Source organism: Plutella xylostella, chromosome 6 (genome assembly GCF_932276165.1).
Source record: "Plutella xylostella chromosome 6, ilPluXylo3.1, whole genome shotgun sequence".
Taxonomy (NCBI): Eukaryota; Metazoa; Arthropoda; class Insecta; order Lepidoptera; family Plutellidae; genus Plutella; species Plutella xylostella.
In genome coordinates this window covers 2,170,204-2,187,963 of record NC_063986.1, presented here as the reverse complement: position 1 = coordinate 2,187,963, position 17,760 = coordinate 2,170,204, and the positions used below count along the sequence as shown (strand labels likewise).

Genomic DNA, 17,760 nt, shown 5'->3' with positions numbered 1-17,760 from the left:
CAGCCTTTGTTTGCACTCGTATTGTTGGAGATAAAAACGTGGTTAGCGCGAGCGGCGTTTTGGGCATTTGCGGAGCCCGTATGTTATCTTTGCTTTATTTTTAAAGGTCGTTTATAGGCGGTGATATAAATTCATTTGGAAATTATTTTGAGCAAATGCATCAGCATTCATGACAGCTTTGTTTAAGGTTTTCAGAGATGTATGCAGAATTACATGAGTTTCAAAAAATACCGGACGCATTTATGTAGGTGAGTGAAGTCAATACGATAATTGGTTGATTTTTAAGATGAGCTTTTTTAGTTATGCTAGTGAATTAATAATGTCCTGCGTATAATACGGGCGTTTTTACCGCAAACAAAAATTGGCAAGAGTGGTTTAAAAAAAGTTTTATTCAATATTGAAGAAGGACTCCTAAAAAGCTTGGACGCATCACAAGCTGCCTTGCTCTGGTTGTCCCGGCTGGACCAGTGCCAGTCGACCCACCGTTTAAAATGCGCCTGTGATGAGAATCCGACCGGAGTTCCAAACTTTGAGGGCCCAATGCGTCCAGCCGAAATTAATTTACAATCCACTGCTGGCTGCTTGACATTTCGATAACGTTTCGCGTTTTACACAAGTAAATCAATCGTTTAAATAATAATTGGTGTGAACGTCCTGTAGCATAGTGACTGTTAAATTAAAAAAAAACAGATGAGAATAATAATATAAATGATTTTTGTTTGATTTTGTGTACAAATCCTAACTAATATTATAAATGCGAAAGTAACTGTGTCTGTCTGTCTGTCTGTTACTCTTTCACGCCAAAACTACTGAACGGATTTGAATGAAATTTGGTATTCATACGGTCTAGACTCTGGGAAAGAACATAGGCTACTTTTTATCCCGGAATTCCACGGGAAAACTTTTTAAGGCGAAGCGAAGCGCGCGGGAACAGCTAGTACCTAATATAAGTATAAATATGTGGGAACATCTCAGACACGGCCATTTGACCTCAAGCTAGACAGAGCCTTAAAATAGGTATCGAAAAGCTGATACATCTACACATACATTGATAGATACATATTATGTAAACACAGTACAAACATAAAATTTAGGCAAACTTTAAACAAATATCCTCCCCGGGTGAGCATCGGACCCAGGCCCTTCGGTATAGTTGTCAAGGTCACTAACCACTACACCATTCCGCCATCATCATTTTGTAATAAATGACATAAAATAAAACAAAACTTAACCATAGTTAAGATCCAACAGATGTCATTTTCAATCGCAGCAATCACAACAGACAATCCTCTGAATCCCCTTCACAGCGAAATAAACTATGAAAATAAATAGTTGTTCCTGTTTTGTGGACAAAATAAAATTCCACCGAACGGCGCTTGTCAGCAAAACAACCTGAGGCTTAACCGAGGCGGGCAAAGCTATCTTTGCCAGCAATGTAAACCTCAATGTAGAGCTTTAAGGTACAGTTTTGAACAATTAAATGTAATAGTAAGTTGGTATTGGAGCGGTTCGCGCAAAGAACACAGATGCATCGCTTCATACTTTCATCGACAATGCTTCAGAACTTTCACTTCACAAATTATTCGGGTTTAAGCTTGGTTTTTGTTTATTTTATTAAAATTATTTTTAATGATAAATATAAAAACACGGTGTAATAAAAAAAAACCGGCCAAGTGCGAGTCGGGCTCGCGCACAAAGGGTTCCGTAGCAGCAAAATTACAGTTAAATCAACCTATCTCAAAAACTATAAGAGATACTTTGATCAAACCAAAAATCGTTGAAAGAGTTAATTAGCATGCATCACCTCTATTTTTTTTAGAATTTTATACCCCGTAGTTATAAAAATAGAGGGGGGGGGACATACTTTTTACGACTTTGAGAGCTGATATCTCAAAAACCGTTCACTTTAAGAAAAATGTTTTTTAGAAAACTTTATATCATTTTAAAAGACCTTTCCATTGATACCCCACACGGGTATGTATATCGAAAAAAAAAATTTCATCCCTCAGTTACATGTATGGGGGGCCCCACCCCCAATTCTTTTTTTTACTATTTAGTGTCATATTTTTGTAGCGGTTCATACAACACATATTCCCATCAAATTTCATCACTGTAGTACTTATAGTTTCCGAGTAAATCGGCTGTGACAGACGGACAGACGGACAGACGGACAGACGGACATGACGAAACTATAAGGGTTCCGTTTTTGCCATTTTGGCTACGGAACCCTAAAAATTAGTATACTGTATTACAATCGAATGCCTACGAAATTTCGTAGCATGCTACAGCGCATTATCGTAGCATGCTACGGCGTAGTATCGTAGCAGACTCACTTTCTATCAATGTCGTGGATTACAATTACAATCACACGGCAATACCTACTTGTTTTCAAACCACTCAAAAGCTAAATCAGATAGACTATTTTATTATTCTTAGCAAAGAGACCTTGATATAATCTTAAACTTGAGTATAGGATTCATTCCTCACAGCTCCTGTGGTCATTCCGCTTGTTTGAGATGCGACTAGCGAAATGCCCCGACATGATTTAACGGCCGTAATCTTCCGAAAACAGCTGCGACAGTCAGCTCAGCGAATACTGTCACTTGACGCAGCTTTAAATTAATGCCACTGACGGATCAGCGAGGTGGTTCTGTAAGAAACCCATGGACAATCCCAATCTTGATAGTTTTATTTATTTCTTTATCAATTTATTTATTTAATCCTTTATTGCACAAATATAAAAATAAGTGTACAAATGGTGGACTTAATGCTACAAGCATTTTCTACTGTACTTACTATACAGGGTTTTCAGATAGTATAGCTCGTTAATGTTTATTACAGTGGTGAAAACATTAGGCAGTCAGAATAGTGCCTTACTGAACAGGGTATGTTGGATGTAAATATTAAAAAGGTATTAGGTATAATATATTAACTTACTTTGTTTTATATTTTATTTATATTGGTTTAATTTTCTTTTTTTTTTGTACACTTTTTCCTATTTTTCCTGTACCTCCTGCGGGTTGACTGGCAGAAAATGCTTTTAGCATTAAATAAATAAATAAAAAATCCACCCTATACATATGCGGACCTTCCACGAAAATACAACCAACATACCCATAAAATCAAAAATAAACGTTATGGATATCATAATTTCGTATTTTTATTAGAAAACGAGCCAGTTTATTTTTGATGTATACACCGAGCTAACTGTAAGGATTTTAATGAATTTATGGTCTAATAAAAATAATTTTTCATGAAAAAAGTTTGCAAAAGCAACTCGAATGCTAATGAGGATGCAAATACGTTCATTATTCATTATACTTTCTGAGGTAAGTGAAAAAGTGCTTTAGATTTAAGCTACCATTTTTTTCAGTTAATATTAAAAGGAAAATATTTTTTAATTAGCTCGGTGAATAAATTAAAGTACGCATATAACAATGTTGCTTCAAAAATAGGTCACATTTGACAGTATAATTAGGTGTTATGTAACTAACTAGCTATGTAAATGTATCGTTTCCCTAGTTGACCTGTCAAACCATAGGTACAATTAAATTATTCTTACCAAACGATTAAATTATTATTTTTAACTTATTTAGTCAAGATAATCATTTAGTTATTTATTTAATATTCACTGACCTCCATCCTGTTAGGCCGCAGCATGACTTGCTGACATCTCAATGTTTGAGAAACACCTGGAAAATAAAACTTTAATTAGGACAGTGTTAAGTGTGATTTGCAATAATGGTATGTTTTTAAACGCAGCGTGGGACGCCCTCCTGCCTGACGACCTTAGGCGGGTAGCTGGTAGTGGTTGGATGAGGAAGGCCGAGGACCGAGTGTTGCGGCGCTCCTTGGGAGAGGCCTATGTCCAGCTGTGGATAAATATTGGCTGATGATAACTGTAATATGCAATAATGTTATGTTTTTTCGGGCTCCCTCGAACTTGAACCTTATTTTACTCTATGTTTTTATTTTCTTTTTTGACAAAACGAACTTATTCTCTTCAATTTCTACATGATCCTTTGAGACTTTCATTTGAATTTGAAATAGAGAAAAAATACGCTGTATCTTCCAAGTCCTACGAAAATATTAAGGAAAAGATGCCGGTCGATTGAGAATTGCAAATAGATAAAATTATTGCTGAAATCAAGGAGTAAATTAGATTGCGTGTTTGAATATTTCAGGTGATGTGCACAATATAATCAAGCAACTATTGTGGGGGAAACCGTTGATTTCCATACTGCCTAAACCGGCGTAATAGAGTTTACAAACTGTTACATAGCAACATGTATTTTCGGTCCATGGCAAATACAGGGTAGAATGTTATCAGTGATAAGCAGCTCAATGCAGTCAATAAATATATTTTTGTATTACACAAATTGATTCATTTCAGGGTCTTAATTTATTAAGGCCAGCTTTTATAGCAAACAGCATTTTTTTCGTCGTACCTACCACTGATAATAAGCGCGCATATTTTACTAAACAATATTTGTGTAACATAAATGTATACATGATTATGCAAAAGTGGTATAGTAAACCGTAAGAGGGTATATGGGGTAGGGCGGGACATGAGGGTGAGTAATTTTTTTAAAATATTGACCTATAAGTTTAGTAAATTATTATTTATTGAAAAAATAGGATTCAAAAGTTTAAAAAAAAGTCACGTGATCAATACAGTATTGGATAATCAAAATAAATTTTACATCCTGTGTAAAAAAACAAATATTATTTTAAAACCTCTTGAATAATGAACGTTTCATTATAATATTACATATATTAATATTTAAATGAGATGTCTACCTTAATCATACTAAACATATTCACTTAGCGAAATACGTTATTATACATACAATGTGTTAAAAAACATCATTTAGATTGCATTGTTCTTTCCCGTTATACTAACAAAAAAACAAAGATATTATGCAAATAGATGGGTAATATTTGTATAACATTGATGTCGATTCTGATGGCAGAAATTCCAATTTTAACGCTGTCAAACTATAAATTTTGCTACCAAAAAAATTAATTTATATGAACACTCATAGAGAGTCTAGTTTTAAACATAGAAATTAAGGTTTTGAAAGCTATAAAATTAGAATTTGTGCCTTCAGAATCGACATCATTGTACCTCTAAGTTTTTCATGAATCATGTGTGCCCAGAAGTATGCCCACTCACCACTTGCAGTACTCAGGGGGTTGTTCTGAACATCTTATTTTTGTTATAACTTTTGGAAATTCACAAAATAAACATGAAATCAGACAATCTACTCGTAATTGGGGCGCATATCCAAATGCAAAAATCATGTTGTATGGGCCCTTCGCCACTGATACCTATAGTCTATACTCCTCTACCTCATGAAGCAAACAATATCATTGTGAAATTGATTAACATTACCATACAGAGCGTTTTGCGATTACACACACAGCCAGTGTTTACTGCGATCACCGGGCCGTGTGCAGATAGCTTTCCGACTTGTTACACTCACATTCCGATCATGTTTGAGTGAACACTTTTGTATAAGCCAAATTCATTGGAGTTTTTCGAGGATTCTTTATGAGAGTGTAACAAATGTAATAACGAATAATTTTCTAGTACTTAAGTATATATATTCAGAAATTTTTATGCTAAAAGAAGAATATGAAACCCAAGGATTTCAACAAGTCAACAACAACAAAGTATTACCAATTACCTAGTTTCTGAAAGGATTTGTAAATAAAAAATAAAGGGTTGATTTGTAAGTTTCCTTGCAACATTAAATTAAACTGTTACTGTTAAGTTCACGTTTCAAAGTGTTGAGTTCAGCGGCACGAACCAGCAGTTTATTACGTGGAGAAAATAAAAAAACACATAAAAAATTGCAAGGAAATAAATCCATTCGCAGCTGCGTATAGTCTTAATTGAAGTAATTGAAAAGTTAAAACTCAGCGCTCGCGCTCGCCTTTTTAAATATTTACTTTGCCACCCAATTAGTGTGACTCGAATAGAGTCGGTCTGCCGTCCCACTCTAAACATATCTCTCTCTTCCTCACTTCGTGACCTCAGAGCTAATTTCGTTTATTTTCCGCTGTACCTGCGAATTAATGTGAAATTCAAATTTATTATTTGCAGACAGGCAGACTGTGTTTAACCTTTTTGCTTAACCTTTTTGGGTTCATTGCCAAAGGGAATATTTCTTGGTGATTCCACGAAAGTACTGTGGTGGTCTACTAAGCGTGCACGACACTTCGGTACGCCTTTAATTTGTGCACCGTAAGGGTTAATTTCAAAGTGAAAATGATGGTGGATGGAAGTTATCTTTCTCAGTACAATTAGGTGTGCTTTTTACTAATTCAGGCTTCTTTGGACATAGGTCTCGCCGCTGCTGGCAGTAATCTCTTTCATCTTGACTGACAGATGAGAGTCAGTGCCCAAGTCAGGTCGAGCTCCAGGATTTCTTAGAATGGTTTTATTTATAGTACAAACAATAATAATAATATAATTAATTTATGGACTGGATCATGTATTTCAGAGTTTGATTACGCACATTTACAAACAACTAACCCATAACCTTTTTAAATGATAGCTAAAAAAGTGGGTGCAGTTATGCATCTCCTTTGTGAGCATTTTATCTATGACTAATATGTATTTTGTCTGCGAAGTACATAATATTGTCTAAAATATAAGATTTTCCATTAAAAAAATCATTTTTACATTCCATAAATCTAAATCTCTCAGATAAAGATCAAATCAAATCAGACAAAACTATTCGTTATGAATTGAAACTCATTTGTTAGAATGCCACAGCAACACAATCGTAAGTACTTGGCACAAAAGGCGGCAGTTAATTCCAGAGGCTATTCCACTACTCACACAATTTGGTAGTTGGTACCTACCCAAAATTTCGTGGTAGTTTATTTAGTGCTGTAAAATAGTAAAATATAGCAACAAAAACGACATGTTTTTCTTCATATCAATCAAATTGAAATAAAAACCAATCTGGGTCAGTAGTTTCCAAGGAAAATGGTCATACAAAATGATGGTTCTCAGAATATTCTCTATACGTTTTGCGATGTGAAAAATTCCGGGAACATGTATTTTTTTAAATTATGGTATCAATAAATGCATAATAGGTAAGTACTAACACTACTATTGCACTATTGTGTTAGAACAAAAACACACTATGGATATAATATCAGAAATAAAATTATTTTATTTTTTCATTTACATTAACCTAAAAACCTACCGTGATGAGTATGGGTCATTATATAACAGCCTATCGGAAAGCAAAAGACGTACTAACCTACTACTGTCCTATATATTTTACTCCCAACATTAATCAAATTGCCACTTAAACACACCCGCACTCACGCCTTGTACTAATGTACTCCCTTGCGGGGTAGGCAGAGGTGCATTGCTGCACCCACTTTTCGCCAGAGTGTTATGTTAGTCCCTATGTAATAGGGGCGGGCCTATTGCCATTTTACGGGCACATCCAAGACCCGAGAACAAATATCTGTGTTTAAACAAATATCTGCCCCAGCCGGGGATCGAACCCATCGGCTCAGTAGTCAGGGTCACTAACCACTACGCCATTCGGTCGTCCCACTTAAAATCACCAGATTAACAAATTACCCCAACTTAGAAGCTCTACTATTAAAACCCTTAAGAGGCAGGCGGAAAATACACTCACAGGCAGTAAAAAGTTCCACTCACAAAATGTTGACATCAAAAGTCCTCGATTTTTTCAAACATGTACAATTTAAAATTTGAACAAAATATTACCGTTTTTAGGTGTTAATATGCTGATGCTCTGTTAAATGTACTTCAATGTTGCAGAAGGCGTCATTAAGCTAGCCTTTTCCGTTTAAGAGTAATTTGGTGCTTGTCTCAGTGGAAACTTTTCATTGCACGTGAGTGTAAAACAACAGGCAACAGAATAGCCCAAGTCGGTTGCGTGAGTCCAGTTCATTATACCGGCTCCATGTGAAAACCCACCGCTTCCCGCGCCCATTTCCCAGACGGCTACTTACACGCACGCCTCCGAAACTTGAAAACTCTATGTTCAGAGGTACCCGTATTAAAATAATCTAAGTTATTTAATAGGCATTTTTCGAGTTAGTGGTAGTTGGCGACACGCAGTTTGTGAATGTGAGGAAGTTAAATTACTTTTTTTTTCTTTGGTTTGGGGTTCTTGTGATAATTGTATTGAGAATAGAGGCATTTTGCGAAAACGATGTTTTTGATAATATTGATTGTATAATTCTTTTGAGGTTCCTGCCACTAACTAGACTAACTAGAGTGACCATCCAAGGCTAGGACCAACTTGAATGAATGATACGTGAAAACGTATTGAACATCCGGAACCATCATAATTTAAACACAAAATTTAGTAACTAAAAATCCGCCGTACTTTTTCAGTGCGTAAATAAAGCTTTTATTACTGCCGGTGAACTCAAAACGGATTAAGATTAAACTCATAATTGAAAACTAATCAATTAAAATATTTGATCAGCAAAGTGAAAACTCATTATTTGAGTGAGCGCATAAATAAGTGCTTATCACTGAACTGGACATTCATTTTAAGAGCATCACTGATTTGTTATATTTTGATGTTTTGCATTTCCATTTATGCAGGGTGAGGGTGACAATGATGTCGATTCTGAAGGCAGAAATTCTAAATTTAGAGCTGTCAAAACCTTAATTTCTTTGTTTAAAATTCGGCTCTATGATTGTTTCCGTAAATGTCATTTTATGCTAGCAATTTTTTTAGTTTGACAGCGTTAAAATTAGAATTTCTGCCTTCAGCATCGACATCATTGTCAAATGATAAATTCATCTAAAGAGGAGTTAAGTCAAAAAAAGAGGAGTACTATAAATTCTAAGTGTCTGTGATTCTATCTATGAAGCTAGCTCCCAAACGGGTGAATTGATTTTATTTTTTTGTGGTTTAAATAAAGTTAGTCTTAGCGATATTTCATCAAAATCGTCTTTTGCTATTTTTAGTTTGAAGTTGGGTATTTTTTCCGTTGGATAGGTTATTATCCTGGAATTCAATGGTAAGGTCGAAGGCCACGGAAACATTAAGACTACCGGTACAATGAACCGATATAGCATGGACACCTCTTAAATAGCGCACTGTATTTAAAATATATATATATGCCCTCGGTTTCGGCACCATACGAACCGTTAGCCCGGCCGCAGGGGAGGTAGGGTCATCTTCCCTGCCTCCCACTGGGGTAAATCCTGACCGGCGCGTCCTAGTCGCGGGGGTGGGCACCACTCGCTGCAGTTGGCCGGAGGGAGTCGGTGGCTAAGTCCGGTCAGGGACCCAGCTCTGCGGGGTATATCGCGGACCCCTGCCCAGGGATACGGGTGAAGACCTTAACGGCGGCTACAGCGGAGAAGATGGAATTCGGTACGGTGTAGGTCGGCGGATGAGGCAACGGATCTGGGGTACCGTAGGCGACAGTAGGGTACAACCTGAACAAGTCGGCAACTCCTGCAACCGATGCGTCTCCACACGTAGTGATCACTCATTCCTGTGGATAAAGACGTTGAGGTCGAGAGAGAGGCATGAATGCTGGGCAAGTTCGTGTTTCTTAAATGTGTCCCAGGCGATGCAGCGCCAGGCCTGTGGAGAGGTCACTTCACCTGCGTCTTTTTGGAAAGATGTGGGAAACAACACGGGGAGTCACAGTCACCGGTGATAAGTCTGCGCCAATGGACGTGATGCGCGGGCGCCAGGGGTGACTCTCGACGGTAGGATAGCCCATCGCGGCTAATTGATCAGTTACCGCCTGCCTTAGCTGGGCAGCCCCCGGCCAATAAGGTACTGATCCGTCCCTCGTCTTGCGCTTCTATAGGTGTGTGGAGCAGCAGGCGCGTCACAGTGTCTGTAACAGGATGGGTTTTCTCAACACCTAGAACACAAAGGAAAAATAAACAAATACACTTAAAGACTATTTTCCCGCATAACTTGTTGGGGAGGTGCCGCGAAAACCATAATAAAACCACTAGAAATAGCACAACGCGCTATTTTGAAAGTGGCCACTAACCGCCCTATTTTATTCCCCACTCATAAGTTATATGAACTCTGTAAAGTCTTATCTGTCCGCCAACTATTCATCTTTAATACGCTGACCCTACAACACCGACTTACACCTTTACATGCGATTCCATCTAATAAAAGACGTAAGGACAAAATCTGCACCATTCCATCTTCAAACCTAGCCTTCACTCAGCGACACAATTATTACCTGGGACCCTACCTCTACAATAAATTTAACAAAATTAAGTACTTCCACAATCTTTCTCTGCATGAATGCAAAAATATTATTACTGAATTACTCAGTAAATTGACATACGATGAGACTGAAAACTTCATGATCGCGGTAACATAACACACATACTCATACATACATGCACACACACACACACACACACACACACACACACACACACACACACACACACACACAAACACACACACACAAACACACACACACACAAACATATATAATACTATATTAATAAGATTAAAATGTAAATGTTATTTGTCACTAAATATATTTAGTGACAAATAACTTTTACTAGGTTATTTACAATAACTGTACTTAAAGTAATCAATTATTTTTTTTCAACACTGTACCAAAACTATTTATGTCAGGGGCCTGCTTCTCATTAATACAGGCTATTCTATAGCCTAGCTATGAGAGCAGACGCTACGGCAACAGTCTACCAATTATGTATTTTCATCCAAATCCTAGCCATAAGAACTTTACTGTAATCACTTTACTTCGAATAAATAAATTTATTATTATTATTTATTAGACTATGCGCTTCGCCACTTGGAATGTGAGAACAATGATACCCGGTCAAGACCCTACTCCTGACAATATACCAGAAATTAGGAAAACAGCTATCATCGATAGAGAACTCTTAAGACTCCGGGTTGACATAGCTGGACTCCAGGAAACTCGCCTCTCTGACGAAGGAAGCCTACGAGAAGAAAATTACACCTTTTTCTGGAAGGGGAGACACGAGAGCCAGCGCCGCGACTATGGTGTTGGTTTTGCTGTGCACAATAAACTTCTTGCCTGCATGGAACCCCCTACTTACACTTCGGAACGTCTGATGTCCATGCGATTGATTACCTCAACTGGTCCGGTCACGTTGGTTTCTGCGTATGCTCCTACACTGGCTTCCAAATCTGACGTCATAGACAGCTTTTATGATGAACTACGTCTATTAATGGAGTCTATACGAAGTTCGGACAAAATAATTGTGCTCGGTGATTTCAACGCTAGAATTGGGAGCAATTCAACAGATTGGTCTGATTGCATTGGAGCACACGGCATCGGGAATATGAATGATAACGGGCAACGTCTGCTCGAGTTCTGCACCTCCCATGGCCTGTGCGCCACTAACACATTTTTCCAAAATAAGGTAGCTCATAAGGTTTCATGGAGACATCCCAGATCGGGGCATTGGCACCAAATCGATTTCGTCCTATACAGAAGGCGTGATTTGCGTGATATTCACAACACTCGAACGTATCACAGTGCAATATGCGACACTGATCATTCTTTGGTGCTGTCCAAAATGAAACTTCTGCCTCAGAAAATATACTCGGAAAGACCAAAACGCAAATTAAGAGCCCCACTTGATATAACAGGCTTATCTGATGTAGCGACTAGGAGCCAGTTTTCCGCAGTTGTTCAGGGTAAGCTGAGCGTTGAAACGCTACAAGGCTCCCAAAGTCTTGAATCCGCTTGGACGAACTTTAGAGATACAGTCATGAAGACAGCTGAAGAGACTCTCGGGAGAAAGGTCCGCAAACAAACAGATTGGTTTGCCGAATATAAGCAAGTCTTACACCCCCTTATAGAGGAGAAAAGAAGTGCATACACAGATTACCTGAATAACCCATCTGACGCACACTGCGAAATCAGGTATAAGAGGGCAAAAGCAAATTTACAACGCATCTCTCGTGAGTGTGCGAACTCCTACTGGACAAAATTATGCATGAAAATCCAACAATGCCATGACGTAGGAAACTATAGGGGGATGTATCAAAATATCAAGGTAGCAATCGGCCCCACCATCAGAAAGCGTGCTGCCATAAAGGACCTAAATGGCGAACCAATCACGGACAAAAACCAACAGTTGGAAAGATGGGCACAACATTATACTGATCTGTACGCTGAACCTATCTCAATCAGCGCTTCGGCTCTAGAATCCCTTGAAGTCTTCCCAGTAGCACTCGATCTAGATGAAAAGCCTTCGTTTGAAGAGCTACATAAGGCTATCTTGGGTTTAAAATTAGGGAAAAGCGTCGGACGTGATGAGATACCAGCAGAACTTCTTCGTACTGGTTATGTGTCTTCGCTACTCTTTGTGTTGATTCTGCGCTGCTGGGATGAGAAAGCAATACCCAAAGATATGAGAGATGCCAATATTGTTACATTGTACAAAGGAAAGGGAGACAGAGGGGACTGCAACAATTATAGAGGAATATCACTCCTGAGCATCGCTGGCAAGGCCTTCGCAAAAGTGGTTCTGAAAAGGCTAGAATCACTTGCTGATCGAGTATACCCAGGAACACAATGCGGTTTTAGAGCTGGCAGATCTACAACGGACATGATATTCACCTTACGACAGGTACAGGAAAAATGCAGAGAACAACGTATGCCCCTCTTTACAGCATTCGTTGACCTACAGAAGGCCTTTGATACGGTCAGTCGCGAAGGGCTCTACCGTGTACTTGAACACATTGGCTGTCCACCTACTCTCTTAGCCATCATTAAATCCTTCCACGATGGCATGTGTGGTACAGTCGTCTTTGACGGTGAAGAATCGGGCCCTTTTAATGTTAATAGGGGAGTAAGACAAGGGTGCGTTCTAGCTCCGACCCTGTTTGGCATCTTCTTTTCTGTTCTTCTCTTGGTGGCCTTTAAAAACTGTGACGTCGGAGTTCACCTGCACACAAGGAAAGATGGACGACTTTTTAACATCAACCTGTTGAGATCGAAAAGGAACAGGTTGGATTTGTTGGCCAGAGAGCTCCTGTATGCTGATGATGCTGCACTGGTCGCAAATACGGAAGGTGGCCTTCAAGAATTAATAACCAAATTTAATAGCGCATGCAAGCTTTTTGGTATGACAGTGAACAGTAGGAAGACCGTCGTTATGGTTCAGGGAACGGACTATATGCCTCAGATAATGCTTGGTGAGGACACCCTTCAAATCGTGGACGACTTTTGCTATCTCGGTTCCACTACCACCAACAAATTGTGCAATAACAAAGAGATTAACACCAGAATAGGCAGAGCTGCGACCAACTTCGGAAAGCTTCATGCTCGTGTATGGAGAAATAACAAGCTGAATATCTCTACCAAGGTCTTAGTCTACAAAACATGCGTCCTGAGTATTCTCTTGTATGCATCTGAAACGTGGACAACCTACTCGATGCACGAACGCCGTCTAAATGCTTTCCACATGCGATGCCTTCGCGCAATACTAGATGTCACTTGGAAAGACCGGATGTCCAACGAAAGAGTTCTCGACATAACTCGCACCTGTAGTATCACTGCTACACTGAAACAACGAAGGTTGCGATGGCTGGGCCATGTTTTACGTATGGACCCAGATAGACTTCCTCGCGCGGTGATGCTGGGCCAAATCGCAGACGCCAAAAGACCAGTAGGTCGCCCGATGCTCCGTTTTAAGGATTCCTGCAAACGTGACATGTTATCCTTTGGCATTAACCCGAACACCTGGGAAACGGCAGCCATCGCAAGAGCGGAATGGCGAGGCCTTCTGTATGATGGAGTAGCTCACCACGACGAAGCCTGGCTCGATGGCTTGAGGCAGAAAAGACTTCGTGCAGTTCAAGAACCGTCTGCAGACTCACGCTACACTTGCGATCTCTGTGGCAGAAGGTGTCGAGCTGCAATCGGACTCTACAGCCATAGAAAAAGATGCGCACAAACCTCTTCCCATCGAATGGATTGACGCTGCAACTATCATCTGATCAAGATGTCGTGGCCAATGATGATTTAAAATATAATAATATACTTTTTATTTGGTACGATACCTATTTAATAATTTACGCACTAAATATAGGGATCTCACAATGAGCTCTCTTCATTTGATTATCAAAGTAATGGGAAATGGCAGAGTGACGTCAGCAAACTTACTTTTTATTCTACCGAATACAAAGGTGAGGAAGTAATAACAAATATAAGGGAAAATAAAACATATCAATGCATATCCCAAACAAAGGCTAGCATTATTTTACGCTTTTCATAAAACATGTAAACTAATACCTAACATTGCAGGAAATTGAAAAAGTTCTACCAAAAACTAACTAAATTAAATTTGGGACAATATTTTCTGTTTTTTTATTGAACTATAATATTTTAATTCAGTAAATTCGTTTTAAAATTTACGTATGTATACGGTGTTTACACCAATTAAAATCACTAACTCTAAAAATACTGAGCCGATTTACTTATTGAATTAGCTCATTATTTCCGAACACACACAAACCTACAGAATTCTAAAAATATAACATCCTACTATACCTATTTTGGCTGAAGAATAGAATAAAAATAAATACCTAATGAGATAATTATCTCCTGATTGATTCAAATTGTATTGAATTTGACCCTAATTAGGTACTTCGAAAATATTACTTAGTTTTCAGTTCGCGACAGGACCCCTGGTACTTATTAGTATTTGAATATAAAACCTATACCTATACTACTTAAATAATCATCGCATATTCCCGTACACGCATCACAACAATAAATCATAATAATATTTCTTCTCTGATATATTCTTATCAAAAGAAGGCGAAGCTTGAATACAGTCGCACAATAAAGCGTGCCATATCAACATAAAGATACCACTCGAACATAATAGGATCCCGCAATTCTATGAAAGATCTCATACTGACAAGCACGTCCATAACGCAACCATCCGAGGACGAATGTAACTCTTACGAAGAAGGAATTAAGGACGTACAAAATGTATGCTTCGTTTGTCCGCAACTGTACGGGAGAGAATCTCATTAAATGTTATATCTTGACTTGGTACCGCTCTTAAATCAAGAGCCGAAAGCGTTAAATTTGATTACAGGTTATGCTTTCGGTCGGTTTAAAAAAACGGGCCTTCAACTGAGAGAAGAACAATTTTTAAAGAAGTTAACACTAACAGCCAATCGTTATAGCAACATACACTGATGTCACTTTAAAAGTGTGTTAAGTTATTTGAAGCTACTTAAATCTACTCAATAACCTGCTAGTATTACCAACAAATTAAATTTTTACCAGGTTCCCATTGATAATAAAGGGATTATATGTGGGAGCTGCAAACAATAGAAGCATACATAAAATGTAAGTAGGTACATATGTGTTAGAGAGAAGAGATTTATTAGCAATGCCATATGCCCGGGGGCCAAGTGAGCGGACCCAAAGCGAAAACTTTTTTAAATGGAACACGGACCGAAATTATAATTGAAAAATGTCCCTGAATGGCCGTTAACTTTGTTATTGTAAGCGAAACATTAAGGTTAGTGGGCAGTTAATTTTTTTAACGTTTTACGTTCGTACAATTTCAATAATTGCTCTACCGGTTTGTGCCAAGTATGAACCGTGCTTTTTAGACAGAGGATAAAAAATACTACCTTGTTTCACGGGGAAAGACGTCTGACAGAACCCTTATTACATTCATATAAGGGTAGTTTTTGTTTGTATCAGATGAATTTCCCCGTGAAACAAGGTATACAAGTCCTCAAAAATATGACTTTCTCTAGCATAAAAATAAAGGGTAATCTTTCAAAAAGCGCTCATACCAATGATGTTTCCACAAAATCAGCCTAGATCCGTATTTTATTCTCTCGTGATGAATAAACTAAGTCATCCATCAAAATCACTATACAGAAGGTCAAGCGGCTGAGTGAAGGTCACAGACCTACATAAAGGGGTTACAGTAATGGAACGCCAGTCAAATGTAGCTGCTAAAGTGGCTGGTAAGTGGTTGTAATAATTGTTGTACCATCGGAATACTTGCCTCGACTTGCCAACTCAAAACTGTTGTATTGAAATAGTTTCATAAACGTGTTTTGAAGCTTTGTTGTAGATGTTCCGTTGTATACTTAGTAGTTTCGTCTCTCTTTCTATTAATTTATTATACTTACTGTAAAAGTTCAAACTTTACTTTGTGCAGTAAAACGACTTAAGTAGACAGTATGTTAAAATAATGAATTAACTTGAATATCTAGACACGCGGTATCGTGTCAAGCCAAGTTCGAGAAACAGAACTGGCGAGCCGCACCGTGTGTAATATTACACGAACCATTTCGAGCCACTTTTGACCCCCTCATAAATAAAAAACTATTTAATATAAACGTATGAAATTTGGCACATATATTGAGACTTACGAGATATATATGTGTTCTAAATTTCATGAGCGTATCTCAAACGGTTATTTAGATATTGATGTCCAAAAAACCTAACTTTAAACATTGACTGACTCACTCACGTAGGTATAGATCAAAACTCTTATGGTACATACTATCATAATATGCGAAAAATATGAAGTGGCTGCATCTCAAGCATAATATTAATGTTAACTAGTCTAAGATATGGTACGATCACTGACACAAACACAAGGGAGCAGGAGATCGACATCCGAGTACAAAACGCCCTCCGATGCAGCGCTGCTCTTCATAAAGTGCTAGTGTCAAAGCTTCTCAGCAGGAAAACCAAGATCCGAATTTATAAAACCGTAATCCGGCCGATCTTGATGTATGGCTCTGAGGCTTGGACACTCACTCTCAAGGAAGAGAATAAACTTCTGGTTGCGGAAAGAAAGGTGATGAGGAAAATGCTCGGACCAACTAGGAGGGAAGATGGTAGCTGGAGAGTACGGAAGAACCAGGAAATCGAAGACCTGATTTCCGAGCCAAACATCATTGGTCACATTAAATCCCAGCGACTCCGTTGGCTTGGTCATCTGCAAAGGATGGGGGAGGATCGCGCTGCCAAGAGGGCCTACCTTGGAGTACCAAGCGGTCGTAGACCAGTTGGCCGTCCCAAATATCGCTGGAGCGATGAAGTCGGCAAGGACCTGCGCCAACTACAGGCAGGCGACTGGAGAGCGACTGCGCAGGATAGAGACCAGTGGCGACTTCTTGTGTCTGAGGCCAAGATCCACTTCGGGTCGCTGAGCCAGCGGAGTAAGTAAGTAAGTAAGTCTAAGATATGTAGCTGATGTAAATATAATGGAATGGGATCGGATGGGATCGGATGGGATCGGATCAAATCGGATCGGATCAGATTGAATCGGAACGAATCGAATCAAATGGAATCGGATCGGATGGTGTCAAATCGGATCGGATCGAATCGAATCGAGTGGAATCGTAACGAACCGAATCGGATCAAGTCGAATCGGATCAAATCGGATAAAATCGGATCAAATCGGATCAAATCGGATCAAATCGGATCAAATCGGATCAAATCGGATCAAATCGGATCAAATCGGATCAAATCGGATCAAATCGGATCAAATCGGATCAAATCGGATCAAATCGGATCAAATCGGATCAAATCAGATCAAACCGGATCTAATCGGATCGAATCGGATCAAATCGGATCGGATGGTGTCAAATCGGATAGGATCGGACTGGATCCGATCGGAACAGATCGGATCGGTTAAACAATTGGCCATGCTACCAATTTATGATATGTATTTTTTATAATTTATTTTGAAAATAT

The 17,760-nt window shown here is 38.7% G+C and overlaps 2 protein-coding genes across 3 annotated transcripts in view; one reads left to right on the top strand and one right to left on the bottom strand.

The window, feature by feature from the left end:
• LOC105389987 (suppressor of lurcher protein 1) overlaps positions 1–17,760 on the bottom strand; it is a 312,632-nt gene that overhangs the window by 241,828 nt on the left and 53,044 nt on the right. Inside the window, exon 2 of one of the 2 annotated variants that reach the window (XM_038119808.2) lies at positions 3,637–3,692. The exons of the other annotated variant lie outside the window; for it this stretch is intronic. Within the exon in view, the coding sequence (XP_037975736.2) occupies positions 3,637–3,660 (24 nt within the window). The 5' untranslated portion in view covers positions 3,661–3,692. The remainder of the gene's footprint in view (positions 1–3,636; positions 3,693–17,760) is intronic. 2 annotated transcript variants of the gene reach the window in all.
• On the top strand, positions 10,844–13,993 carry LOC125488662. The gene has a single exon (XM_048621805.1). It carries the CDS (start codon positions 10,844–10,846, stop codon positions 13,991–13,993), a length of 3,150 nt encoding a protein of 1,049 aa, XP_048477762.1.

Coding starts and splice junctions, on each gene's coding strand:
- LOC125488662 (XM_048621805.1), top strand. CDS start 10,844: ATGATACCCGGTCAAGACCCTACTCCTGACAATATACCAGAAATTAGG.